The 27,777-nt window shown below is 44.4% G+C and overlaps 1 protein-coding gene across 10 annotated transcripts in view; it reads right to left on the bottom strand.

The window, feature by feature from the left end:
* ABLIM1 (actin binding LIM protein 1) overlaps positions 1-27,777 on the bottom strand; it is a 323,249-nt gene that overhangs the window by 91,081 nt on the left and 204,391 nt on the right. For 9 of the 10 annotated variants that reach the window (XM_065894021.1, XM_065894019.1, XM_065894018.1 and 6 more), the window contains 3 exons: positions 24,486-24,595; positions 6,720-6,846; positions 5,079-5,172 (listed from right to left, as the gene is read on the bottom strand). In XM_065894021.1, the coding sequence (XP_065750093.1) occupies positions 5,079-5,172; positions 6,720-6,846; positions 24,486-24,595 (331 nt within the window). Of the gene's footprint in view, positions 1-5,078; positions 5,173-6,719; positions 6,847-16,167; positions 16,205-24,485; positions 24,596-27,777 lie in introns of those variants that run through there. The other variant, XM_065894022.1, reaches the window with a different exon arrangement.

Below are 27,777 nucleotides of genomic sequence, written 5' to 3'. Positions count from 1 at the left end.
GACAGGGATGAGGGTTATGTAGCCACAGCCACTAGGAGGTGGAAGAGGCAGGGAAGGATCCTCCCCTAGCCTTTGGAGGGAGCACAGCCCCTGCCAGCACCTCAGTTTGGGACTTCTGGCCTCCAGAACTGTGAGACAATAATTTTCTGCGGTTTTAAGCCACCACTGTTACAAAAGACACAGGGAACTAATAATACATTTATAATCTCTATGGATAAAATAAATAAGAAACATAACCAAAAAAAAATCAAAGATCACAGAATGGATAGGCAAACTGTGGTACATCCATACAATGGAATATTATTCAGCCTGAAAAAGGAAGGAAATACTGTCACATGCTGCAACATGCATGAACCTCGAGGACATTATACTAAGTGAAATAAGCCCATCAGTGGAAAACACAAATACTGTATGATTCCACCTATATGAGATACTCAGAGTAGTCAAATTCATACAGACAGAAAGTAGAGTGGTCACCGCCAAGGACTGTGGGGAGAGGGGAATGGGGAGTTACTGTTTAATAAGAACAGATTTCAAAGTCATAAAGCGCTATGGAGATGGATGGTGGTGATGGCTGCACAACGTTCGCAATCTATGTGATGCTCTGAACTATACACTTAAAAATGGCTAAGATGGTACATTTTAGGGAACACTCTTGCACTGCTGGTGGGAATGTGAATTGGTTCAGCCACTATGGAGAACAGTATGGAGGTTCCTTAAAAAACTACAAATAGAACTACCATATGACCCAGCAATCCCACTACTGGGCATATACCCTGAGAAAACCAAAATTCAAAAAGAGTCATGTACCAAAATGTTCATTGCAGCTCTATTTACAATAGCCCGGACATGGAAACATCCTAAGCGCCCATCATCGGATGAATGGATAAAGAAGATGTGGCACATATACACAATGGAATATTACTCAGCCTTAAAAAGAAATGAAATTGAGCTATTTGTAATGAGATGGATAGACCTAGAGTCTGTCATACAGAGTGAAGTAAGTCAGAAAGAAAAAGACAAATACCGTATGCTAACACATATATATGGAATTTAAGGGAAAAAAGTGTCATGAAGAACCTAGGGGTAAGACAGGAATAAAGACGCAGACCTACTGGAGAACGGACTTGAGGATATGGGGAGGGGGAAGGGTGAGTTTTGACAGGGCGAGAGAGAGTCATGGACATATACACACTAACAAACGTAGTAAGGTAGATAGCTAGGGGGAAGCAGCCGCAAGGCACAGGGATATTAGCTCGGGGCTTTGTGACAGCCTGGAGGGGTGGGATAGGGAGAGTGGGAGGGAGGGAGACGCAAGAGGGAAGATATATGGGAACATATGTATATGTATAGCTGATTCACTTTGTTATAAAGCAGAAACTAACACACCATTGTAAAGCAATTATACTCCAATAAAGATGTTTAAAAAAAAAAAAGATGGTACATTTTATGTTATGTGGATTTTACCATAATTTTAAAAACAGAAAAAAAACAACCAAACCCCAAAAAGCAAGGATTACAGTATTTACAAATCCAGAATCATCACACTTTACCTACAGTGGGTCAGAGAATAAAAGGCAGAGGGAGGAGGGCAGAGTTTTGTGCTGGGAACCCAGCCAGGTTGACTCACGAGCTGTCACACGTCAGCTGCTCACTGTACAGGACATTTTTCTAGATCACACACCCATCTGAGGGGGTGGCACACCCACTGGGTGGGTCTTGAATCTGCCCGGAACCCCACTGCAACCTGCTCCCAGAAGCCCCACCTCTGTGGGTCCGTGTGGAAAGCATCCCAGGCTTCGTCCTCATCAATGGCCCTCACGGAGGCCTGAAGCCAGTTGGGTGAGGGGCCCTCGCAGCCCCTACAAACACTGCAATACTCGGGTCTCCAGGGAGAAACCAGAGTCAGCAGATGTGTCTTCAAAACTGCATGCTTCTGCATCTAGTTCTACTGTAGAGATTCCTTCCTACAGCTGTTGAACTAAATCTGAAGATAATCAACACCCCTCACCAGCCCTTCTGCCTCCCCAACTCTTTTGGGGGGTCACAGTCCCACATTTGGCCTGAGGAGACAGCTGCTTCCATCCACGCTGTCTACAAATGTGGTGCTCAAGCTGGGGGCTGCGTTCACTGTCTTCCCGCCTCTCTTGCTATAGCTAAACATCTTGGAAATAAGTTCTGGTGTTTTAGTTATTTGTTTGTTTATTATTGAATTAGAATCGACATACAATATTCTGTTAGTTTCAGGAGTACAACATAGTGATTCGGTATTTTTACACATGGTTCGTCACAGTAAGTCTACATTCCATCTTGTTTTAAGATGAAATTTCCTAATTGCTCCCAACTCTACAGGTTTATTTCAGACCTGTGCGGCAGATCAAACTTGGGAAGCCAAGGAAATGCTGTAAGGCCCCACTCAGGGCTCCTCGCTCTGTGGAGGGACAAGGGGCATATTCAGAGGACAGGCGAGGACTACTGTACTTTGTGTCTTGGGATGAGACGGCTGGACTTTAAGCTACCCCCTGGATGGGTCACATGCATCTTCTCCAATAGCTTTCCTAGGGATGTGCATCACCCTGGGCCCCAAACCCAGCCTTGAAGTATCCTTGGGCTGCCAACAAAAGCCTTACTGGAAAGGCCATGAAAACTCCTCCTCGCCCCCCAGCTGTGTGTGTGTGGTGGTGGGCATCTACTTCTCAGGTGTCACTCCAGCTAGTGCCACCACTGTTTGGTGTCCAAAGCTCTCCAAACTGGCCTCCCTGTGTCCACCATTTCTTTTTCTTTCTTTTTTTTTTTTTTTTTTGCGGTACGCGGGCCTCTCACTGTTGTGGCCTCTCCCGTTGCGGAGCCCAGGCTCTGGACGCGCAGGTCCAGCGGCCACGGCTCACGGGCCCAGCCGCTCCGTGGCATGTGGGATCTTCCTGGACCGGGGCACAAACCCGCGTCCCCTGCATCGGCAGGCGGACTCCCAACCATTGCGCCACCAGGGAAGCCCTCCACCATTTCTTTTTAAAATTGAGGTGAAATTCACATAACATAAAATTAACCATTTTAAAGGGAACAATTATATACATAACATAAAATTAACCATTTTAAAGGGAACAATTCCGCGATGTTTAGGACATTCACAAGGTTGTGCAACCACCATCTCTATCTAGTTCCAAAACATTTTCATCGCCCCGAGGGGGTACCAATAAGCAGACACTCCCCATCCCCCGTGCCTGCCCCCAACTCCGGGCAACCACCAGTCTGCTTCCTCTCCCTATGGATCGATCTCCTCTGGATATTTCATCTAAACGGAAGCGAACAGTGTGTGTGGTCGTCCATGACTGGCTTCTACCACTTGGCATAATGTTTTCAAGGTTCATGCATGTTGTAGCCTGTGTCAGAACGCCTTCCTTTGAAAGGCTGAACGAGATTCCATTGTCTATATATACTACATTGTGTTTATCCGTCCATCCATGGACTCGTGGGCTGTTTTCCCTTCTGCCTGGTGGGAGCAGAGCTGCCGTGAACATGGGGGCACACGCATGCATTTGAGGACACCCACCTATTCACAACAGTCTGATCCAGCCACGTGACACTCTAGCCACAATCACTTCAACGCTTCGTACCACTCTTAGGGTAAAGCCAAACTCCTGTATGGCTTTTGAGGTCCTCATGCTCAGGCCCCTCCCATTCCTCCAGCATCATCTCTCTCAGCCGTGCTCCTGCCCAAATGACTTTGTTTCTTGGGTGTGCTGTGCTTATGCTTGCCTCTGAGCCTCTGCCATTGCTGTTCCTTCTTCCTGAAACACCCTTCCCCTGAGTCAGAGGCAACCACTGTTCCTTCTTCCTGAAACACCCTTCCCCTGAGTCAGAGGCAACCACTGTTCCTTCTTCCTGAAACACCCTTCCCCTGAGTCAGAGGCAACCGCTTAGACAACACGCACTTCCTTATCTCCCAAATCCAATTAGCTGGACTAGGTCTCAGCACAGAGCCAACATCAGCCCCCCTCTGCACTTCACGGACAGGAAGGCATTGCAGAGCTTGCTGTGGGATTAGGAAGGCTACCCCGAACTTGGTGAAATCCCACAGAAGCTGCCCAGTGACACCCCGGAGGACTCTCGGATTCAGTCCTGGGTCCCTGAAACATAGCCTGTTGGGAAGTTTGAATGAGGTGAAGTGGATTCAGTGCCCTGGTGTCTGCTGAAGCCATGTGACAAGTTGTTCAGCTACCTTTCAAGGACTCCACCAGGCGTCCTGACTCAGTGCTCAGTGCACATTCTCCGCCCTGAGACGCAGGACGAGTGTGAGGCAATCTCTGCTTTTTCCATGGGAGTGTGTTAACACCCCACAGGCCTATGAGAAGCCAGGCAGTGACTCTCTGACCTCTGACCTCATGTCCACAGGTGGCCCCGGCCCAGGAGGAGCTCGGCTCAGCCCAGAGGCAGAAGCTGGTGGGGCCGCTGCTGAGAAAGCAGGAACCAAGCTCCCTGGTGCGAGGCAGTCACACCTGAACTTGACAGGCTTCGGCTCAGCCTGGACCACAGGGCGTTCTGGGTCACACAGGATGTGGTTTTCTAAGGGTGGGGAAGTCTACGCCCTCACCTCTAATGACTCTTTCTTCTCTTAGCTTCAATTTGGAGCCTCTGCTCCGTGAGTCTGTACACTCCCACGTATACACACAAGAGCGCACATGTGTACACGCACACACGGACATGTGGGCACACATACGCACAGGTGTACAACCCACACTTATGGCTCTAGCACATTCTTCATTTCCTCTTTTCTAACTTCTAAACAAAAGAACAGTTTAATATAACCTTTCCTACTACATAATTCCTAACAGACTCTTTTTCATTCTTTTTCTCCCTCAAATTCCCCATCCTTCCAATTTCTACACGAGCACTCAGTACGCACTGCCTGAGAAGACAGTACCACACAGTAGTTCTCTAAGCGACTCGTCATCTACAACTACTCTTTCCTCCACATGTGAGAAAAAGATGGAAAAAAATGGAAAAAGAGAACCCCGTGTATTTTCCAGGGCCTTGCGGAAGATGACGGTAGCTTCGAGGGAAGCCCATCTGTCACTTACCTCCAGGACCTTGCCAGTGATAAACTGGTGGCAGGCTTCACATTTCACCCCGAAGAGACCCTGGTAGTCCTTTTCGCAATACGGAGCGCCATCCCTGCAGGACAGAGAGCGTCAGCTCCCGAGAAGGCCGAGGGCAGGAAAGACACCCAGACCCCATTTCTCTCCGCCCTCCTGCACAGAACGGTAGCAGAAGCTGTTTCTCTCCCACCCAGCACTCACATGTCTGGAGACCTGGTCAGACAGGGTCAAAGCCCACAAAACCAAATGATCCAGAGAGAACGCTGAGGTTCTCCAAGCCGCGTGGAAATAACAGACAAATGGTTATGGCTGCTGATTCCTGGACTGCCTCAGACCTAACTAGCAAAAACCTGGAGTCTCTCTCTCTTGCAGCACCAGGCCAGATGGGCTTCAGCTGTGGTCCCAGGGTCCCTCTTCCTCAACCCCCACCAGCTCACTGACTCATATGCGTCCCAACAGCATGGAGACGCCATCCCCTTAGCCCTCAGGGGCCCTAGGGGTCCAGGGCCTCTCATTCAGCCTCCTGCAACCTCCTTCATTTCCCTCAGGACACAGTGAAGAATACCATGTTCTATGTGCGCCATCATATGGAAGAGTTAAAACGTGCCACTTCAGACAGCACAGTCACCTAGCGTTGCACAGCCGTCAGTGTTAAAGGCCGAACATTTCTCTCTTCTTACTTTGGCTGTGCATCAGAATCACCTGTACAGTTTCTCCCTTTCTAATACTGGTGTTTGCTTCACCCAGACCTGCAGAATTGGATTTCTAGGGGGTGGGGCCTAAGCTACTTCTTTTGTTTGTTTCACTATATTCAGGAGTTAAATTCATTAAAATTTTTTTGAATAGGTGCTGGTTGGAGACCATTTTTTAAAGTGGATGGGGGAGAATTTTCCCTCTCTGCCAGAGGACCCTTCCCCCGCTCCATGCTCATTCTTCCCTCCTTAACTTTTTTTTTTTTTTTTTTGGCCTGGTTGCACGGCATGTGGAATCTTAATTCCCTGACCAGGGATCAAACCCCGCGCCCACTGCAGTGGAAGTGCGGAGTCTTAACCACTGGACCACCGAGGAAGTCCCTCCTCCTTAATTTAAAAGGTAACGACTGTAACTAGTTTTTGCAGGTTACATTAAACAAAAACAAAAACTTCACCTGCTCTATTATCTACACCAGCATCTGACACTAATGAACCTATGCCCTGGTGGTCCTAATGGGCTCTGTGCCTAGACCCTGAGTTTTTTTTTTTTTTTTTTTGGGGGGGGTGTCTACAAATATGTCTGAGACCTGGAAGGAGGATAAAGGTTTACTAGTTCCAAATAGGAAAAAAAAATTAGCACAATTACTAAATGCTTAATTGGTTACAACATACAGCCTATCCTTATGTCAGCTTCATTAATTGTTACATTAGGCAATGGTGAATATTTCATTAAACTTATAGTAGGCAACAACAGAAGAATAAAATTCTCTTCAAAAGTTTTATAGCAAAAAGTTCATATTGATTGTGGGATGTGAATGTCTTTCATTATGTCTGATGGGATGGGGTGGAGTCCCGGAGAGCAGGGCCTACAGAGGGGCCCAACAGGCCCCATCCCCGCTGAAAGGATCCACGCCCCAGGCCCCAGTCTTACTTGCTGATGTACTCCCCGGTGAGGACTTTGCCGCAGGACTTGCATTTAAAGCAACCCAAGTGCCACTGCTTTTCCAGGGCCAGGAGCGCCTGCCCGTTCTTGATATCTCGCCCGCAGCCAGCACAATCTGGAAAAAAGCAGCCACCAGTGGTTACTCCACGTTTGTTTTGCTAAATCCAAGCATGCAGGCCTGCTCTGGACCCCAGTGTGCACCCATCACACACTCAATAAATATTTACTTAAGCACAATTTCATTCCGCGTTTGCTCCCTGCACGAAACCTTCCCCAGCGGACTCGCAGGCCCCATCCTCACACAGGATGGGAACGTCATAAACCTCCGTGGATCCAAGGGCATGGATGTCCTTCATCAATTTATTTCCTTGGGGGTGATGTAACTACCCTCTGAGCTCCAGCTGGCCCAGAGAATATTTAATTATAGTGTCTTGGCTGTGATTTTAAGAAAGCTCTCATCGGCCTTTATTAATTGAGGGCACATGTGAGTAGCTAAGCATACCATGCTGGATGCCTCTCTAACACTATGTATGGGACTCTTGGAAGGCTGCCCGTTCAGTCTCATTTTTGTAAACAGGACTCTACTTCCTTATCAGCCTAAACCAGACTTCCGAAGATTTGTGATCATCAATTCAATGGCTTTTAATTCCTTAGCCTTCAATTCTCCCTGACAGGCTCCTGTGAAGCAGATAGAGGAGAAAGTGTTTCTTCATGGTGGCGAGTGTGGACCCTGCAATGAGACGACCTGGTTCTGAACCCCAGCTCATGTCGGCTAGCCACGTGACCCAGGCTGGTTCTCGCCTTTTCTAAGTCTTGGTTTCCTCATATGAAAGCCAGGATGCTATTAGTGCCTGTCTCAAGTTCTCTGATGAGGAATCAATGAAATAAAGGCCTTAGAGCTCTATAAACATTTGCTATTATTACAATTGCCCTTATTCTGATTATTAAAAACATAGTCGTTAGGGAAATGGAATATTTAAGAGAACCCAGAAGAATGTACAGGCGTACCCCCATTTTATCGTGTTTCACTTTATGGTGCTTTAAATATAATGCGAATTGAAGGTTTGTGGCAACCTTACCTCAATCAAGTCTACTGGCGCCATCTTTTCAAAAACATTTGCTCACTGTGTGTCTCTGTGTCATTTTGGTAGTTCTCCCAATTCTCCAAACGTTTTCATTATTATTGTGTTTGTTATGGTGATCTGTGATCAGTGATCTTTGATATTCCTGCTAAGTCTCGCTGAAGGCTCAGAGGATGGTTAGCATTTTTCAGCAATAAGGTACTTTCTAATTCAGGTATGTACATTGCTTTTTTACACATCATGTTTTGCACACTTAACAGACTCCAGAATGATGTAAATATAACTTCCATATGCACTGGGGAACCAAAAAAAACCTCATGTGACTCATTTTATTGCTGTATTTGCTCTATTGTGGTAGTCTAGAACTGATCCCACCGAATAGGCAGTATCTTCGAGGTCGGCCTGTAAATTGGTACAACCTTTCTGTAAAGCAATTTCTGTAAAATCAACGTACCTGAGAAAGTGAAAGAAAGCACTGTTGGCACGTTGCTCACGATGTCTCCAACTGATCATAAAAAAACACTCACGGAATAAAGAAAGGTGCAGACAAGGCCTCTTGGTACACAAAATGATTACACACACCCCTTTTCTGACCACACCTGTGACTGCTGCTCCTGTACTAAGAATGACATTTCTAGCCTAACTTGATTTCTCTCTCCTTCTAGAAAAACTTCCCTAACAGTACCCAGCACAAGCCCAAATCCTATAAAAAGTTCCTCTAAATGTCATCCAGAGATAGCTCACAATTCTTCTTGTTTTCTCCCTTGCTGTGGTTTGTTAAGTACACTTGACTTTTTTTTATTGACTACAGGTGTGCTTCTGGTGACCTCTGGTCAGTGGGTATTTACATAACCTTTATATTCAGCAATTTCAGTCTAAGATTTTATTCTACAAATAAACTTGCAAACGAATGTGCATGTGAGTGTATGTCTATCCCCTGAAGAATATATATTCATCCTCTACCGCATTTTTGTAACAATAAAACTGAAAATAGCCGATGTGGACATTAATGAGAAACTGGTTACACTGATTACAGTATGGTCAATAATGGAATACTACATACCATTGAAACGAAGGAGGTAGATTTGTGTGCTGACATGGAGAGATGTCCAAAATAGATGGAGTAAAAAAAAGGAAGCTGTAAAACACTATGCATAACAGAAGCTCTTCTTTTTTTTTTTTTTTGCGGTACGCGGGCCTCTGTTGTGGCCTCTCCCGTTGTGGAGCGCAGGCTCCGGACGCGCAGGCCCGGCAGCCATGGCTCACGGGCCCAGCCACTCCGCGGCACGTGGGATCTTCCCGGACCGGGGCACGAACCCGCGTCCCCTGCATCGGCAGGCGGACTCTCAACCACGGCGCCACCAGGGAAGCCCCATAAGCTCATATTTTTTTATCAGGAGAATGTAAAAAATTGCTGAGCAAAATATTTATGAAGTTAAAAGTATATCTGCAATACAAGTTATGAATATTGCAGATTAGAATTTCTTTAAGTATAGCCCATTATAAGCTGAGTGTGTATTATACGGTCACAAAGCGTTACAGATTTTTTTAAGAGCTGGGGTTTATACGATTCCCAGCAATTCACCAAAAGTCTTTCAAAGGGGACCACTCATCTGGTAGTTTACTACAAAGATAAAAATGGAAGGCCATGATATTTGCTCATAAATACAATTTTTAAAGGTCAGGAGCACGGTATGGATTTAAGATGAATTGGCAGGTTTTAATCCAAGCGAACTGAATATTTTCTTCATTCTTCTGATTAGATTATGCCCACTAGGTGGCAATAAGGATTTAAAATAACACGGAAGATGCTGGTTGATAGAATTTTTAAAGCAGAAAATAAACTTTAGAGATGGGTTTTCAATTCTACAACTGAAGACAGTCAGGCTCAAGAAGGTCAGTGGAGCTGTTTGGTATCTCCCCTGCATAGCACTGGGGTTGAGGGAGATCAAAGGTGCGGGGACGGCGAGAGGGCTGGCTTTAGGATTAGGAAGACTTGGGCACTAACTCGGAAAAGTTATTCTCTCTGACCCCTCATTTCTTCCTCTGGGAAATGCTGACCCACTTCTCAGGTTGCTGCGAGGAAGAAGAGAAACTCTGCGTCGTGAAGTGCTTTGTATAACACTTAGAATGCTTGGTACCTGTTGGGCACTCCACATGGGGAGCGCCAAGGAAAGGGCACTCCCCTTTCCTTGGTAGGGGCTGATGGGACTAGAAACCAGGTTTCTTGATTCTGTCTTGCGGTTTTTATAAGCACATTCATGCCCAGATACCTCAGAGCTCTGACAGCAGCTGAGGCAATTTGAGTGCAACAGTGACCTCTCTGATCATTCTGCACTGAGGGCTGTGGTGAACCAGGCACTGTGTGAGCGTTTTATAGACACGACATATACTCTTCAGTAGTTGTTTTTCACAATCTTTATTATCCCTCACAGTCATGGAGTCAAAGTGCCTTGCAGTCTGGAAGCCTCTGACCTCACAGGTGGTGTCCTGAACCTCTCAGATCCTCCATGCCCTGTACTGTTCCACGGACGGCACACATTCTACAACTGATCTTGATTATGTTTCATGAAGAAGCATTCACTGAGTGTGACCACCTAGAGCCAGCCAGCTGGTGAAACTGGGCTGGAAGTAGAGGTTGGGGATGAGGCTCCTTCATCCCAAACCTTAAGACATAAATCAAGCAAATCAGCAAAGATGGCCTCCTGGAAAGTAGGATACTGGCCCAGCTGATTCAAAGTATTCCAGTGTATTCCACAGAGGTTACTCATTCGTTTCTCTCTGGACAAAACTTTACACTCTCCTTAAGCCTGATGTCATGCTGGGGAAAGTAGAAAAGATGCTGAGATAAAAAGATTTGTGCTGATGGTTTGTGTCTCCTATGCTCATTCCAGCTAAGCTCTTTTATAAAGAACAAAATGTCCTCGTCTCTATCTTCATGTTTTTCAGCTGTTGAGAAAATTGTTTCCACATCACTGAAGCAGCTGCTGGTAAATATAGAAAGCTGGTGATTGGCACTGGAATTACTGCCAAAGTCAGAAATAGGTGAATATGGAGCAGCATCAAGGCAATCAAACCCTCTAGCAACTCGCTGGTCTTCTGTCAGGGATACACAACGACCAAATGTGAAAACAGAAGCAAACTGCAACAGCCTTAAACACTCTGCCCCCAAGCCTTTCGTTCTTGGCACCAGGAGCCAAGAGAAAAGCAGGGATTTGGCTACTTATGTCCAAGTTAAACTAATATCCATGTACACACCTGGTTCCATATTTATATAATTTTGTTCAAAGTTAATAAATATCCTTGAGGATAGGGATCCTGTCTGTCTCCTTTAATCTCTCTCTTTTTTTTCTTTTTTGGCATAGGGCCATGGGCACCTGGGCTTCTAAAGTACTTAAGTTGAAGAAGGTGACAAATGGCTCTGGAAGGAAACCTGTGTTCTCATGATGCTAAGAAAGATGTCATCACTTGGGCTGCCTTTAAGGTCCTGTCAGCCTGGAGCCTGGATACCTATGTTCCTTTTTTTTTTTTTTTTTTTGCGGTACGCGGGCCTCTAGCTGTTGTGGCCTCTGCCGTTGCAGAGCACAGGCTCCGGACGCACAGGCTCAGCGGCCATGGCTCATGGGCCCAGCCGCTCCGCGACATGTGGGATCTTCCCGGACTGGGGCACGAACCCTTGTCCCCTGCAACGGCAGGCAGACTCCCAACCACTGCGCCACCAGGGAAGCCCCCTATGTTCCTTTTAAGAACGATTTCTGCCTTCCTAGAATTTCCCATTTGGGAAGGGTAAGAGCCAAAAAGATGTCTTACTCTGTGAAGATGATTTTCTGGAACAGAAGGCTGCGGAATGGAGCTACAGAAGAGGGAACTTCGTGGTAACTGAATTCCCAATCACCCCTGCCTTCCCAGGCTTCTGTCATGCCTAGAACCATGAGTGGAGGTGGAAGCTGCCATTCACAGTAGCCACCCATCTGCGACCAAAGCTTCTAGAATATGGAATGGGACATTTCCTAGTGTCCTGAAATTTTGGGCTATGTATCATCTTAGAGCTGAAAACGATGATGAAAAATTTTCCGTCTTCCAGAGCAGGTTGCTAGGAATATCCTTGCCGGATTTACCAAAAGATAGTAGAATCTACCTGATGACTCTCAACGCCTACTGCCTCCCTACCTCTGAAATCAGAAATTCACAAAGGCATAGAGGAGAGTGGGCAGGGAGCTGTCCACACAGCAGGAATGGGGTGTTCCCTCCCCTCTGCTGTGAGAAGGATTAGAGGACCCTGGGAGAGCGGGGAGACCAGCCCCCCACTCCCCACATATATGTTTACTGAGTGGGGATGCTCAGGCTCTGGTGCTCCTGTGGATCCATGAGAAGCTTGATGTTAAGAGTTTTTGGGACAAATTGACTAGACTGTCCTGGAGCTTGGTAGCGTTCATGAACAAAAAGTCTGGAGCCTGCTAAGTCTGGAAAATTTGGAAGGCAGGAAGCCAGCTGGAGCCCCTCCTCTTGATGGCAGGCTAAGGAGAAGACAGAAGTAGGAGAGGTGTGTATGGCCACCATTTGGCTCACTGGGGATGCACTTGTGTCCTGTGGCTGGTACCCACGCCCAAGCATCTTGAATGAACCCACCTGAGGAAGCTGCCTGCCAGGCATTAGTAAGAGCTTATGAGGAGCAGACCTGAGGCTGGGGAGGATGGAGGGGGTTTGTTGAAACAGGTTAGCCAGAAATTGCACACTTTTGTCAAGGAACTCAAAATGGGTCCTATTAAAAATTCTCCCTAGGGCTTCCATGGTGGCACAGTGGTTGGGGGTCTGCCTGCTGATGCAGGGGACGCGGGTTCGTGCCCCGGTCCGGGAAGATCCCACGTGCCGCGGAGCGGCTGGGCCCGTGAGCCATGGCCGCTGAGCCTGCACGTCCGGAGCCTGTGCTCCACAGTGGGAGAGGACACAACAGTGAGAGGCCCGCGTACCGCAAAAAAAAAAAAAAAAAAAAAGAGAGAATAAAAAAAGAAACTCTAGTTGTCATCAACCGAGATTAGCATGTAAGTTCATGGCTATACATGTGGATGAAAAATAGACACGAAATCATTTCAGATATAGGGTTTTTGTTTGTTTCTGTTTCAAGACACTTCACTCACTATAAACTGTTGAGTCTTTCACACTGAACTCATAACCAACAGCACTATAACTCATACCTGAAGGAAGCTTTTGTCGCACACATATTTTCTCCATAAGACACCTCACCGCCTTCTGGGAACGAACAGTAGCGAGCCGGGTGTTTTGTTGTTGTTAATTTAAATCTACTATGGATGCATGTTATATATACCTTTTGCATGTTGAATGTACACATTCTTAGAAAGGAACAATGTGTCTGAGACTCCACTCCATGTCCAAAACTGCACATCACTAGTCATCAACTTTGAGTTTTCCTCATTCTAGCCTAGGAGATGTGGCAGAAGGAAAGAAAAAATTTTTAAAAAGCCTACAAGATCTGTCCCAGACACATCTATTTCAGCAGAAAGAAGACACACCAGGCAAACAAAGCGACAAATACTGAAAACAGACATAGGTTGTTATTAATAGAAAGTAGAATAAGATTTTGGAGACCCTATAAAATATTCAAGTGGTGTCCTTTTAATAGACTGTTAACTAGAGGCACTTTATCCCTGGCCAGGTGTCAATACAAGGAGCTTTAAGGAAAACAAACAAACAAAACCCCCCAATTTAAATTCCAGGGTTTGGCTAACTTGAATCCTGAATTTAATGACATCATATCTTGTCATTCAACGTCTCCCACAGGATGTGGATTTCCCATGACCTCGTGTAATAAAATGGTGAATGCAGAATACCGGAGAACAGCTGTTCTACCCAAAAAGAGAGAAAGTGGAGACAAGAGAAGTGTGACCTGAACATGGGTCAGATTCTGTGAGGTCAACAAGCTGCCTTTGACACAAGCTTTCAACACATCTGATCAGTCTCTGGCACGTGGATTCCTCTGTGTGAATAACTGTGGGAGGCACGTAGTGGCTGCCCACCCTAGACAGGACAGATGTTTTCAGTTTGCTAAGATTCGCATCCCTCCCTAGGGTCTAAATGTCCACTGCCACCTGTTTTCACGCTTGAACTGAGCATATGCACCTATGTTACCAGCCTGGCCCTTTTTTGTAGGCCCTTGAATCTGTAACCCATCAATTTAAAAAAATCCAGACATTCCCTATGCTATTTTTTTTGTTTGTTTGTTTTTTGCGGTACGCAGGCCTCTCACTGCTATGGCCTCTCCTGTTGCGGAGCACAGGCTCTGGACGCGCAGGCTCAGCGGCCGTGGCTCACGGGCCCAGCCGCTCCGCGGCACATGGGATCTTCCCGGACTGGGGCACAAACCCGTGTCCCCTGCATCGGCAGGCAGACTCTCAACCACTGTGCCACCAGGGAAGCCCTATTTTTTTTTTTTTTTAATAAGACTTGGCTTACAGTTTTAACATCATTAAGGTATAAGGGGTTTGGGGTTTGGGTATTTGAAAACCCTTCCTTGACTAAAAAGGCCACAGCATTTAGTAGTGATAAGAGCGTCCATCTAGCAAGTGTACACCGTTGAATGTCTGATCTTCAGCTGTGCTGCTCAGTGTTGTCAAGTTCCAACCAGACATCTGAGTTGACAACTACTGACTGGCCACAATCCGTGTCGAGTTACTGACATGAGTCTGCAATTTTCTTTTCTAGCATGTCACGGCAAATTCCATGGGTATGAGGTCACCAAAAGAAAAGACAGATCGAGGGCAAAATGCAAATGTGTTAGGCTAAGCACTTTTCAAGAATTAGTTTTTTTTTTTTTTTTTTTTTTTTTTTTTTTTTTTATGCGTTACGCGGGCCTCTCACTGCTACGGCCCCTCCCGCTGCGGAGGACAGGCTCCGGACGCGCAGGCCCAGCGGCCATGGCTCACGGGCCCAGCCGCTCCGCGGCACGTGGGATCCTCCCAGACCGGGGCACGAACCCGCGTCCCCTGCATCGGCAGGCGGACTCCCAACCACTGCGCCACCAGGGAAGCCCAAGAATTAGTTTTTTAAGTACTTTTTAACTTCTTAAGTTCTACGCTGCCATTTGCCAGAAAGCAATACATGGGGTCACGAGACAAATATGAGCTGGGGCTGAGGGGAATTGGGACATTTATATTTATTTATGTTCACATAGGTGCCGTGTATTTGCCATCTTATGGCTCTCAATAATTTATATCTAAATTCACTAAAAATGATGCAGAATTATTTTAAAAGGCTATGGGCTGCCTGAATATGTAATCTTGAACCAGACTTTGCACAATCACCATGTCCTTGCCTAGGTTAGCTGCTCCCTTTGCTATCTTGACGGCCATGATGGAAACATCACAAGCCAGAGCAGCCTCTGACCTGCTATTTTAGGTGAAGGTTCTTGTTGTCTTGGGAAAACAATACTGCACAACAAACAAGTTTCCATGGGCCATGGCAGCAGCAGGTTATCAGCCTCGTCAGGAAAGCTGTAGGCAGGACCAGGAACAGTCATCTTCTGAGCCCTCTATTGTCTAATATTTGGCAGTCAATCCCATCTTTCCTTCTTTTAAGGTGTATATCATATATACTTATAGCTTTGGTCATAATTTTTATAAATACAGACCATTTACACATCTGAAACTTCCAATTCTCACCCCTGAGCCAGTGCTCACAGAATTCCGATAGGAGTATTACAAATTCTCAAGGTCAAGAAGCCCCCTCCTTTAATTAGCACTGGGTGTGTTTTTTCTCATATTCATGACCAGGATCTGAACAGGAAATTTTATTAAAAGGAGCCAGATTGTTTGCCTTTCCTCTCCATTAATTGGTTATGAATCTATTAAGCAGGAGTTGAATGGAAGGAATTCTGACACATGCTATGACATGGATGAGCCTTGAAAACATTATGCTAAGTGGAAGAAGCCAGAAACAAAAGGCCACACTGGTATGACGCCATTTATGTGAAATGTCCAAAATAGGTGAATACCCAGAAACAGAAAGCAGATTGGTAGTTCCTAGGGGCTGGGAGAAGGGGTGAACTGGGAGTAACTGTTTAATGGGTACAGAGTCTTCTTTTGGGGTGATGAAAATGTTTTGGAAATAGAAGTGGTGGTTGGACAATGTTGTGAACAGTACTTAAACATTCACTTTAAAATGGTTAATTTTATGTTATGTGAATTTCAGTCAAAAAAATCTGTACCAAGAAGGTTTGCCCTTATACTGATTTCCTTAATTAAGTTGTAAACTTTAACCTGGTGAGGAGTTTCATGATAAATCTTTAACTGGCTATGGTCACCCAGCAAACTTGGCTCTTGCCAAAGAGGAAATCATACTTGAGTTTTACGTCAGTTTCTCAGATCCAGTACTCATTAGCCAATATCAGCTCATTGACTCTATTCCAAAGATAGAAAGAAGAAAAGAAAGGGTAGAATGTCAGTTTCAGTACTTTCCTCATGTGACCGACCAGTCACTTAATACATACACAACTGAAGGTCACAGCAAGGGCAAACTGCAGTGAGACTTCAGTCTGGAATGGGCCTTTTATTTATTTACTTATTTTTTTTTATAAATTTATTTTTATTTATATTATTTATTTTTGGCTGCACTGGGTCTTCATTGCTACGCATGGGCTTTCTCTAGTTGCAGCGAGCAGGGGCTACTCTTCGTTGCGCTACGTGGGCATCTCATTGTGGTGGCTTCTCTTGTTGCAGAGCATGGGCTCTAGGTGTGCTTCAGTAGTTGTGGCACACGGGCTCAGTAGCTGTGGCTCACAGGCTGTAGAGCGCAGGCTCAATAGTTGTGGCGTACGGGCTTAGCAGCTCCACAGCATGTGGGATCCTCCCGGACCAGGACTCGATCCCATGTCCCCTGCATTGGCAGGTGGATTCTTAACCTCTGCACCACCAGGGAAGTCCCTTTTTAAAAATTTAACATTATTTTTATTTTTGATGTGCTTTGGTTTTAAATAGGTAATACATACACATAGTTAAACTTTTTTTTTTCATGTAGTAAAAATAATTCCTTTCCTTCCCTATCTCCCTGCTACTGCTCCCTTTCTTCTGGAGATAAGCTCTAAGAGTAATTTCTCAATATCCCTCTGAGGACAGTCTATAGGAATATACAACTATAGATATACACAGCAGTCCTTTGAACAGCTAAGTCTTTACTGCTGCTGAAAAATTAAACTGGGGAATAACCACGCTTCCAATCATTAAAATTCTAGTTTTACTGATAAGTTGTCAGAAGCTGTGGGTCTTATTACATAAAAGACGTATCTAGTGAAATGAAAACAGCAAATAACAAAATACCATTAACTTGCCAACCACTGAAACATTTTTTTGTACCCATTTTCCCTTTTTGCCCCTTAGTTGGACCCGTTCCCTATAAGGCGGGAACTTTTCTTCCTTTCTTGCAACCGAGATAATCCAGTTTCTGGTTAAGTGAAAAGATGTGTCACTCTGGGATCTTTATGTCTGACTCATAATTGTAACAGGTTTCAGTTTGAAACATCTAAATATTAATGTTCCTTTTTGCGACATACCTTGTCCTCCCGCAATGAATCTTTGGCTACTATGTCAATTCCAAACTCTCTCAACAGTCTAATCCGTACCCAGTAGAGCAATATTGGAACTGCCATGTCAGGTTAGACCCTGTCCTTCCAGGCCAGGGGCTGGCACCCTAAGTGCCCAGACAGGTGAGGCCTCTCTAACCTCACACTCAAAGTTGGGAAATACATTCCCTGACACTTCTACTGAAAAAAAAACCCCCCAAAATCAAAAAAACCTTGTGATGCTGTCATCAGCCAAATTCTCTAAAGCAATAGCTCCTTCCCCTTTTATTAAATAAGAGGAAAGACTTGTAAATAAGATGAGAACATGAACATTTAAACATGCCGATACACCTTGCCCTCATGCACCCAAGCTGTACTATGTAATTTTACAAAACCACAAAAGCCATTGTCACCATCGTCATTCAAGTAGCATTCAGAACTCAACATTCCAGACCTGGGAGCTGAGATTTATTACCTGAAAGGCTCTCCTGGGATGACATCAATTTACCCACTAAATGAACATTCATGTACGTGCTGTGTGCACAGTGCTATTCTTAGGGGGAAAAAAATAAAAGAGCTTGTCATTAGGTAGCTCACAGTCTGGTTGGAGAGAAAAAGATGCAAAGAGCTAGGGGAGCTATGTGGTAATAACTGTCACAATAGAAATGCAAAGCACAGCTTTGGCCGGGACACCTGTGAGCTGGCCCTGTAGCCAGGGAGCCTAAGCAAATTCAAAGCTTTCAATCTTTTGTGTGACACTCAAAAGAACAAATGATGTTTGATGAGAAGACACATGACCAAAATGCTATGGGAAGAATTTATGCGAAGTTGTACCTGTGTCTATAGCACTTAGAGCAAAATCCAGAAGCATATCCACCAAGATGTTAACAGAGGTAATCTCATTGTGATGGGATTTCGGGTGATTTTCATCTCCTTCTTTGTACTTTTCTGTAAAATTTGTATTGTTTTACAATGAACGCTTAAACCCATTTATAAAGAGAAGATTGTTATTAGCTCTGTTTAGAGATAAAGATGGCTTTGATTCAATTTCTGGAGTGTTTATTTAGGGCTTTATGTGCTAGACCTTGTATAAGAGAGAAAGACAGCAGGGTCCTTATCTTTAATGAGTTCATTAACTTGGTGGTGGAGGTGGGCACACATGTAACAATTAAAATGCTACAGGTTATGTACCACTGTTGGTTTTTTAATTGTGACAAATGTATCACCGTCATACATGATGTTAACTGTGCATTAAAGAATTTGCCTGGTGCCAGGAACACAGTAGGTGCCCAAAGAAATGCTCATTGAATGAATGAATGACATCCATATCTTTCTTTGACTTAGTCCTTTCATTCATCTTCCTCACCTTTTCTCACGGCCATTACCTGTACCCACAACCAATGGTCTCCCCAGCTCTGATCACTGATGTCAAATCACTGATTTTGCACACCACCATTGCCATTACCACCTTAATCTTTCTGGAACATTGTTTTCATCTGGTTGTCCTCCGGGTTAAGCCAAGCTCCACATTGCCAAACCCCTTAGAGCCTCCGGAGACCCGGCACCCTTGCTCTAACCTTCCAGCTTTTCTTCTCAGGACGTGGAAGAACAAAGCCTTTGCTCTGTTTGGGTTCCCCCTGTGCTGTTTTTACAAGTACCCTCCCCACATTTAGACTGTCCTCCCACGTAGTATTATCTTATTTAATTCCCATAACAACCCTTAGGAGTAGCTATTTTCCGATTTTCAGATGAGAGCATGAAGGTTCTGAGACATCCAATAGCTTGTCCATGACTTCATGGCTAGGAAGAAGCAGGACCAGGAGTGAAACCCAAGCCCTCTGAAAGGTAGAGCCCATATTTGAAACCAGCATGCTACGCTCTCTTCTTCTGTTCCTTTCTGATTCTAAATTATCTCTAAGCTCAAGTTCTAGTCTTGTAACTTCCTTAAAGAACGATGGTTAACATTTGGATGAGCTTATTAGGTATCATGAATCTTTTAAGTACTTTACTTATATGATCCCCAGAACAACCCAATGAGAAAGGAACTATTATTATTTGTTTTAATTTCATTTATTTATTTTTGGCTGCCTTGGGTCCCCATTGCTGTGTGTGGGCTCCTCATTGTGGTGGCTTCTCTTGTCGCAGAGCATGGGCTTCAGTAGTTGTGGCACGCGGGCTCAGTAGTTACGGCACACGGGCCCAGCCGCTCCGCGGCATGTGGGATACTCCCGGACCAGGGCTCGAACCCATGTCCCCTGCACTGGCAGGCGGATTCCCAACCATTGCACCACCAGGGAAGCCCAAGAAAGGAACTATCACTGTTTCCTATTTTATAGGCAAAGAAACACTGGCAGAGACTGAGTTCTCAAGGCCACACAGCCTGTATGTGGTAGAACTGGGATAAAAAGCAGCCATCAACCTGTCCAGAACGCATACTCTTTAGCAGAAGCCTGCCAAGCCTCCTCTGCCATTCTATCCTACTGGAAGAAAGTGTCTCAAGAAGGTGGGGCTGATCTGTTTTGAAGACCTCGCCGCAAAACCCAACAGTCCATGAGTCAAAACCCAACAGTCCATGGGTTGTATGTGTGCACGTGTTCCTGCCTTCAATGGTTTTACATATTGGTGGAAAATATCAAATGAACAGAAAAGACAGCCACCATGAACGGTAGAGTGAAAAACGCACAGTCACAAAAAGCAAAGATTGTCCTACACAAAAATTCAGAAGTCAATGCGTGAACAGTAAGTTTTTGTTTTATAAGTAGTCAGTACTTTTATCTATTTACTTATTTAATCCTACGAGGTAGGTACCTATTGCCATCCCATTTTACGGAAGAGGACCTGGAGGATGGAGAGGTCAGGAGATGGCTAGAGCCAGAGCCTGCCCCAGGCAGTCAGATGCCAGCGTCAGACCGTCACCACTCCACCTATTGTAGGGGCCTCAGCAGACAATCCCACTCAACCTGCAAATGTTTTTTTGAGAGAGGACATAGATAAAAGAAAAATTATCTTGCAACTATTAAAAGCTATTGCACCAAATAGAAAAGTAAAATAATTGAAAAATTCTTCCTCCCCTTTGAAAACATGCACATGACTGTTTATCTGAAATGATTTAAATTCAGTCCAAGCAGAGCATGTGCCCCAATACCTTAGGAGTTCCAACTGCAGTTGGAACACTGGCAATGCTGTACAGAGGGGGTAAAGGAGAGGAAGATGGGTTTGGATGTATGTGTGTGTGGGGGTGTTCATCGCATCAATCTGCCAAACCCACACACAATCAGACACTAGTCAGACACCCTTTGAAACGGAAAGGGTGATCGCAGACAGCAGCCCACTTCTGTTCGGATGCCTGAAATAGACCAGAGCCATGCAGGAAGCAACATCCAAAGCCGATTCCCTACCCTCTAGGTTGTCACACACAGACTCCCCCTCACGTGGCTCCTTACACCACAAGAACCAGTCCCTCAATTACTGGCAGATACATGGAATGGAGTGAAGTTAGGCCTTAAAGGAGTGTCAATAAACCTCTGGGAGAGCATCATGCTTTCTGGACATACATTTTTATTTCTAAAGAATGAATCGGCTAGACATGGGCAATTGATTCTTTTTAATCAATTATAAAAGCAGTTTAATTAAGGTTCATTGTAACCCTGTGAGGCAATGTTTACTATTATCTCCATGCTATATAATGTTTGTTGCTTATTGAATTCAAATTGCATTAGACTGGGTGCAGCAACAGTTTTGACTAATTCAAGGGCAATAATCTTTAATTGAAGTAGTTTGTTTCTATGAGTAACTTCCTGATGGTTTCTATTCACCAAACCTCGCTACACCAGGGAGGCAACTGTGGCACATAGAAAGCACACAGCCCTTGCAGGCAGACACTCGAGTAAATCCGCAGACAAGTCAGGTCACTGCTCCAAGGCTCAGCACCCCGCATCTTTGGAAATCAGAGAGTGATACCTACATTATGAAATAAATATCCGGGACAGTAACATGGCATCTGGAGCCTGGGTTTGTATCCTGACTCTACCACTGTGTAACCTTGGGCAAATTGTTTAACATCTATGGCCCTTTGTTTCTTCATCTGTGAAAAGGGGATAGTTTTAGTACCAACCTATAGGGTGGTTTTGAGGATTAAATGAGTTAAAATTTGTACACCAGCTACACAGTTCCTGATCACAGTGAGTACTACGCAAATGTTTTAAGAAGAAAATAAAATAAAGGTGAGAAGAGTTACTGTAATGTGGAAGAAAGCACCAAGCAGAGTACCCAAGACATCACAGGCACTCCACTGGGACGTCTCCCTAAATTAGAGCAACACAGACATGGTGGCCCCTGAGTAGCTGAAATTGCACCTCTACTGAGTAAGCTCTAACAGAGCCTATTTTGTGTTAATTCTCATCACATCATTGACTTGCTTCCATTGGCCACTCTTCACTTCTTCTCTCCCTCTCACACTGTCTTCACCTCCTATTCAGTGATTATGGAAAACCAGCCACAGAATGTGAAATAAAATTTCAGTTCAGAAGAGCAAACTCATTTGTGAAAGAACATTTCAAAGGAAAGAGAGGACCTTGGCTCTCTGATCTATTTCACCAACACTGTGAACATTAGCAAAGAAAAGTTTCATGATTTGCTTTTCTTTAGGAAGCGTTGCCAAGTTACATTATTTTTTAAAAAATAAGAATCAAAGTAACATCAGTATAGTTTTAAAATATAGGGCATTTCTTAAAGAATTACAAAGAATAACCAGGTGTTTTCTAATTATGCTCCAACGAATTTCAGAAACTTGCTGAAAATTCACTTGCTCTTGTACTTGTGTGCCTGCCTCCTTTGGGTACTTTGCATGTGTGTATCCATATATAAGAGCTCTCTTTTTGACAGACACCCACACCCACGCGCCCCAGAAATGCTATTTGAGTACTTATCTAAACAGACAAGTACTTGTTGAAAATAAAAATGTTCTGACCAAAGCAGCTGCACAGAGAAAAGGGGTTTCATCCATTGGGAGCAAAGGAGAAAATATGATTTGGTCCAACAATTTGCACATACGCAATAACTGTTAAATCTAGCATTAGAAATGTAATGAATTTGAGTCTGATATATTTTTATACTTAGAATTTTAATTTCTTTTTTATGTGCATAACAACTATGTCATATAGAAAAAGAAAATATAGATAAAGCAAAACAATGTTTAATAAAAATTGGAATAACCATTTTGGTGGAGCTATGATTAGGAAATATGCTTCCAAATTACATGGAGGAAGAGGACTGGAAGCCTTTAAAAATATCCTCCTTCTGTTTCTTAAACCAAACAATGAGGAGTATGAGATGAAACAAAAAGACAGCCCCAAACTCGCAGTCAGAAGCCCTGCCTCTAACCCTACCTTATTATTGGATAGCTTGTGTGACCTTGAATATCCTCATGGGCTGCAATATTCTCACCTATCAAGAAAGATAGTTGGACTAAAGGACTCCACTGAATTTGAGGATGCAGCCAGTCCCATAATAGGCCTACGGACATGATCTTCTGTTATAGATTGTCATCCTATCCTGGGACTCATAATATCCTCTTTTTCTTAACTAGACTGAAGAATTCCTGCAAAGTTTTTTGGTAACATACTTTCAAAGCAAGCCCTCTCAAGCAAGGGGTACCTATTCTCAACCTAGGTCACCTTCCCAATGACCTGCAGGGGGCAGAGTAGGTAAGCACAATGAGGGACTTGAAACCCTATTAGGGGTCTAGGATAGCGTCCTGTTTTGTAGCCCTTATCCTACCCAGGCTGCTGCTCTTTATTAGTAGGGCATATAAATCCACATGCTAAGGATCTGATCATGTGTGTTGAATAAGATACACTAACACGTTTATTTTCTTCTTTTCTCCCAATGGTCAAAATCCAATTTCTATGTAAATACGTTTGGTCATAACATTCTTATTTTTAACAGTTATAACTCTTCTACTTTAACAGGAGGATTTGGAAGTGCTGTTATAAATTACAAGAAATTCCTCCGGAGCAGAAGGGGCTTATCTCATTCTTATGTGCTGAGACTGGCAGGGTTTAAAGGCATTTGTTCTCTGAGGATGGGCACAATACACAGAAACCGAGGCAAACCTCTATCTAGTCCATGTCTTAACGCCCCAGGAAACAGAGGGAAGGAGAGCTTCCTTGCTTGCTGTCCTGAGTTCAGAATCCCTCTCACTTCAGAGTGAACTGACCTACCCAATGTTATTTACTACAAGATATACTGCAATTCGCCACTATTTTTATTTGGAAGGAAGTTGGTTTTCTTTGGATTCATACAGGTCAGACAAGCCTTGTCATCAAGAATTACCAATCCCATGATGTATGGATAGGTTGTCCCATACTTTCTCCCGATCTCGCCTTGGGTGACACTTTTTAAGAGTGGTCTCCCTGATTGCCCCATACAAACACAGACCCATTGCCCTGTTTTTTCTTCCTACTTTAATTTTCTTCACGTATTAGATATTTTTGTACATGCATTCATTGTCTACCTGCTCCTACTAAAAAATAAGTTTCCTGAGGATTCTGAGTATGTTCTGTCCACGCCTGTATCTCTAGCGTGAATGACACACACATTGTACATGCTCAGCAAATTATCTGTTCGGCGAATAAATGTCAGAAACCCTCCAGGTGAATAAAGAATACTGAAGGGTGATAAAGAATTATTTAAGAGTAAATAATAACCACCACATTTGCCCAAGGCACAGTGGGGAGAGCTTTTCTAATACACAGAGACATCAATCACATCACCACCAAGCGCTCTCACAGCTTAACCTCCATGACCAGAGAGGGGCGTTTCTGATGTAATAGTTTATAATTCTTTTTCCTTCATTTACAATCAAAATACACAGTGTGATGTCAAATTCTACTTCTGTCCTTTTGAAATAAGGGAGATGCTTCTCACTGCATGGGTTTTAGTGAAGGCTTCTCCACGCATCACGTTTTACAACTGAAAACGCCTTAGATATAGGCCTCCTCTTGGCTCCGGCTACCAGAGTTTCTCAAAAAGGAAGGTACCTGCCTAAGCTACCTTTGAGGAATGAAGGAATTCATGTCAACAGGTGGCTGGGGCACTTACTGCCAGAGCAGGAGGCTTCTTTAGGGCTGGAAGACATCGGCTGTGCACACAGTTGGCAAAGGCAGTCTCTCCCATTGAACGTGACTCGGTCACCGGGTGGAAACGGGCGCCTGGAGACAGAAAGACATTTGCCCTCAAGGTCACTGCAGCAATTTCATTCCTCTTCCTCACCCCTGCTTGGCTGGCCTCTGGTGCCAATTCACTGCTTCGAAGAGGAGCCAAACCATTTGAAATGCAGCCTGAAGCCAGCCAGCCAGCTGGATCCAGTCCAGACAAACACACAAACGTGCCTCATTTTGAGAGGAAAGGAGAATGCGCAGCTTCTCCGGGCAACCAGATAGTAAAATGATACCGTCTACCTCCACTCATTAGCGGAGGGATGTTCCAACAAGTCACCTAGCAGGGCACACAGTACGATTTTCCTTTTCCAAATGGAAACACCTCCAGGAAGAAATATTTTAAATGCCATGGATTCCTATTCAAGCTTAAGGCCCTTCCCCAAGAGAACTGGTTACAGGTCAAGCATTAACTCTTTAAGTTCCCTGGACCAGTGTGATAATTATGCTGAATTAGACTTGGTCCTGGACGTCTGAATGGGCGAACTAAATATCTCACAGTGCTAGGGGCCCAGTCCCTTATAAACTTGGAGAAATACGAAGATGCGATAAATATCTGTTTAAAAATTAGTATTAGCTTCTTTTCAGAAAGATATTTTCCTTTCACATTAGATATTCATCAATAACAGCACACGTTGCAAAAATATTGCCTTCTTCAGGTATGTTATCAGTGTCTTCTGCTCCCACTTCAGCAGGCAGATAGCTTTAAAAAAAGTCATTAATTAATAGCCATATGACAGTTTCCACGCCTACTTTCTTGCAACTGACCAATTTGCCAATGATCTTCATCATGAGTTTTCAAATGTGTGATTCTGTCAATCAGGAAATTTGAAACTCATAAGCCAAACATCCCCACACATCTGAGTCAGAAGCAATTTCTTAAGAACAAATTCAAGCTTCTGGACATGTTTTACGTTCACAGCTGCCTTAAGTTGCCCTTTGGCCGCCTAACAGTTGGTGATTAACCATAATGCACGCACAGATAGTAAATTTGGACTTAACTCCACAAATGTGCTTGTTGCCAGTCATCAAGGAAGAGTTTTAAACTCTCACACCGCCAAATTTTAGAAGTGCTGAGTTGAGGTGGTCTCTCCTCTCCTCTTCTCTCCTGGTGCCACGTTACTTTCCATTGCTCAGATAAGGCCCAGAGAGGTTAAGCAACTTGCATGGAATGACCAGCTAGGGAGACCAAGCCACAGGCAGGTGCAGGTGGTATCCACCAACTCAGAACTCGCCCTGTCTTTAATAATCAAAGTCACACTCCGGTGGATACCAACAGGCCTATCGCTTCACACTTATTAAGTAAAACCAAGCGAGCCTCCAATCTGCTCTGTAAGGAGGCCCTCAGGGGATGAAGAGTCCACAGACACAATAAGCTCAGGTTCTTTGCCTCTGATCAGGGCCAGGACCAGGGTGAGGGCAGCGAGGCACCCGAGGCAAAGCATCTAAGGAGGCCCCCCGCTGTCAGGAGTGCCGAATGACCCGGGAGTAAGCACCCCTTTAAACTGTGCGCCCAGGAGCCTCCCTGGCTTCACCCTAGTCCAGGCCCTGCATCTGATCTAAGCTTCTACTTTTAAACTTGAACCCCACACAGATCTACCATGGGACAAACCAGAGTCCAGTTCTCAACAATGCGACCAGGTCTTCTGAATTTTGAATTTTGTTATTTCATAAATGACCCCCCTTCATTTCCCTACGTCCTCTGCCCATATGGGTTCACTTCCTCCTATTTGCCTGAATGTTTGTAATAGAAGGAGAACTGGATTTAGAGTCAGAACACCTGAGTACAAATCTTGGCCTTGCGATGTGAGGGACTGGGAAAACCCCTTACACTCCGAGTCTCAAAGTCACTCATAAGTAGGGATACAAATTCCTGATTGACTTCACAGAATTGCTCAGAGGGTCAAATTAATTTCTACATGAATGCAATTTGTAAACTGTAAAGGTGGCCTCCTCAGAGGAAATTGGCATCATACAGCAGCAGCAACAGTGGGCACCTCTCTGCTGGCTCAAACATGCAGGGACAGGACTACAGCTGATAAATGTTTGTCCGTTACCAACTTGAAGCAATGATCTCTCAGGGCCAAGATCAGGAAGCCTCTTGGAGTTTACCAGGGCCAGCGCCCTCCAACCTGACTGAGTCTCCTCCTCCTTGGTGGCCCTTCAGAAACCACTAAATCATCATGAGTTAGGAGGGAGAAAGGCTAGAAATGGATATTTTAAAGAGACCCTCCCTAGGGGATTCCAGTGACCATCCAGGTTTGGGGAATCACTTGTATGCAGTTCACAGCCTCTCGCCTTACAGATGAGACAATTGCTGTGGAAAAGTTAGCTCACATAGGTCTCAAATCAGCCCAGGAAGCAGGACCAGGACTCAGGTCTCCCGAATGCCAGTCCAGGCTCTTAACCAGGCTGTGAGCTACAGCCTGAAAAAGGAGAGGTCAAGAGGAAGCTTTGCTTTTGATTAAATACAGAAAAAATTTCAGCTCATTAACCCAGAATTTTTAAATTATGATTTAAAAATATATATAATTTAAAAATGGGCTAATAGTTATATAAAGTTATTAAAATAATTTGATTATGAATATTTCATCTAAATCTTATTACAATTTATCCATGTGTATTATCTTGTTAATTAATTATACAAAATCATATTTACCCTTCTAGAGTTTACATTTCTCTGGCCTAGAAACATGAAATGCTGAAATACAAAACAAACTGAACTGAACTGTAGTTTTTACAAAGGCATAGCAAAATGGAGCACACAGAATCAACACCATTCCAAAAGGCATGGGATTGCCTGATTAGTATGGGTCAATTAAGTAGCTGATCCTTTATTGGTGAGTCTCCTCATTATAGGAATCGAACCCATTGTAAATTCTGTAATGTGTTGCACTCAAAACACAACAACAATGAACCACATTTTCCACTCACACTTCACACAGTTTCCTTCTTCTCTCTGACCATTCTAATCAAGCTGCTTTGTGCAATAAAGATCTAACCTTGGTGGATGATAGAGAGGAGGGGTTGGCAACTTTTCCCCTGAAAGATCAAATTGTAAATATATTTTTAGACTGTGCAGATCATAAGGTTTCTGTCACAACTGCTCAACTCTGCCACTGTCACTTGGAACCAGCCATAGACAATACATAAACAAACGGGCATGGCTGTGTTCC

Source organism: Phocoena phocoena, chromosome 16 (assembly GCF_963924675.1).
Source record: "Phocoena phocoena chromosome 16, mPhoPho1.1, whole genome shotgun sequence".
Lineage (NCBI taxonomy): Eukaryota > Metazoa > Chordata > Mammalia > Artiodactyla > Phocoenidae > Phocoena > Phocoena phocoena.
This window is presented reverse-complemented; position numbering and strand designations above follow the sequence as displayed.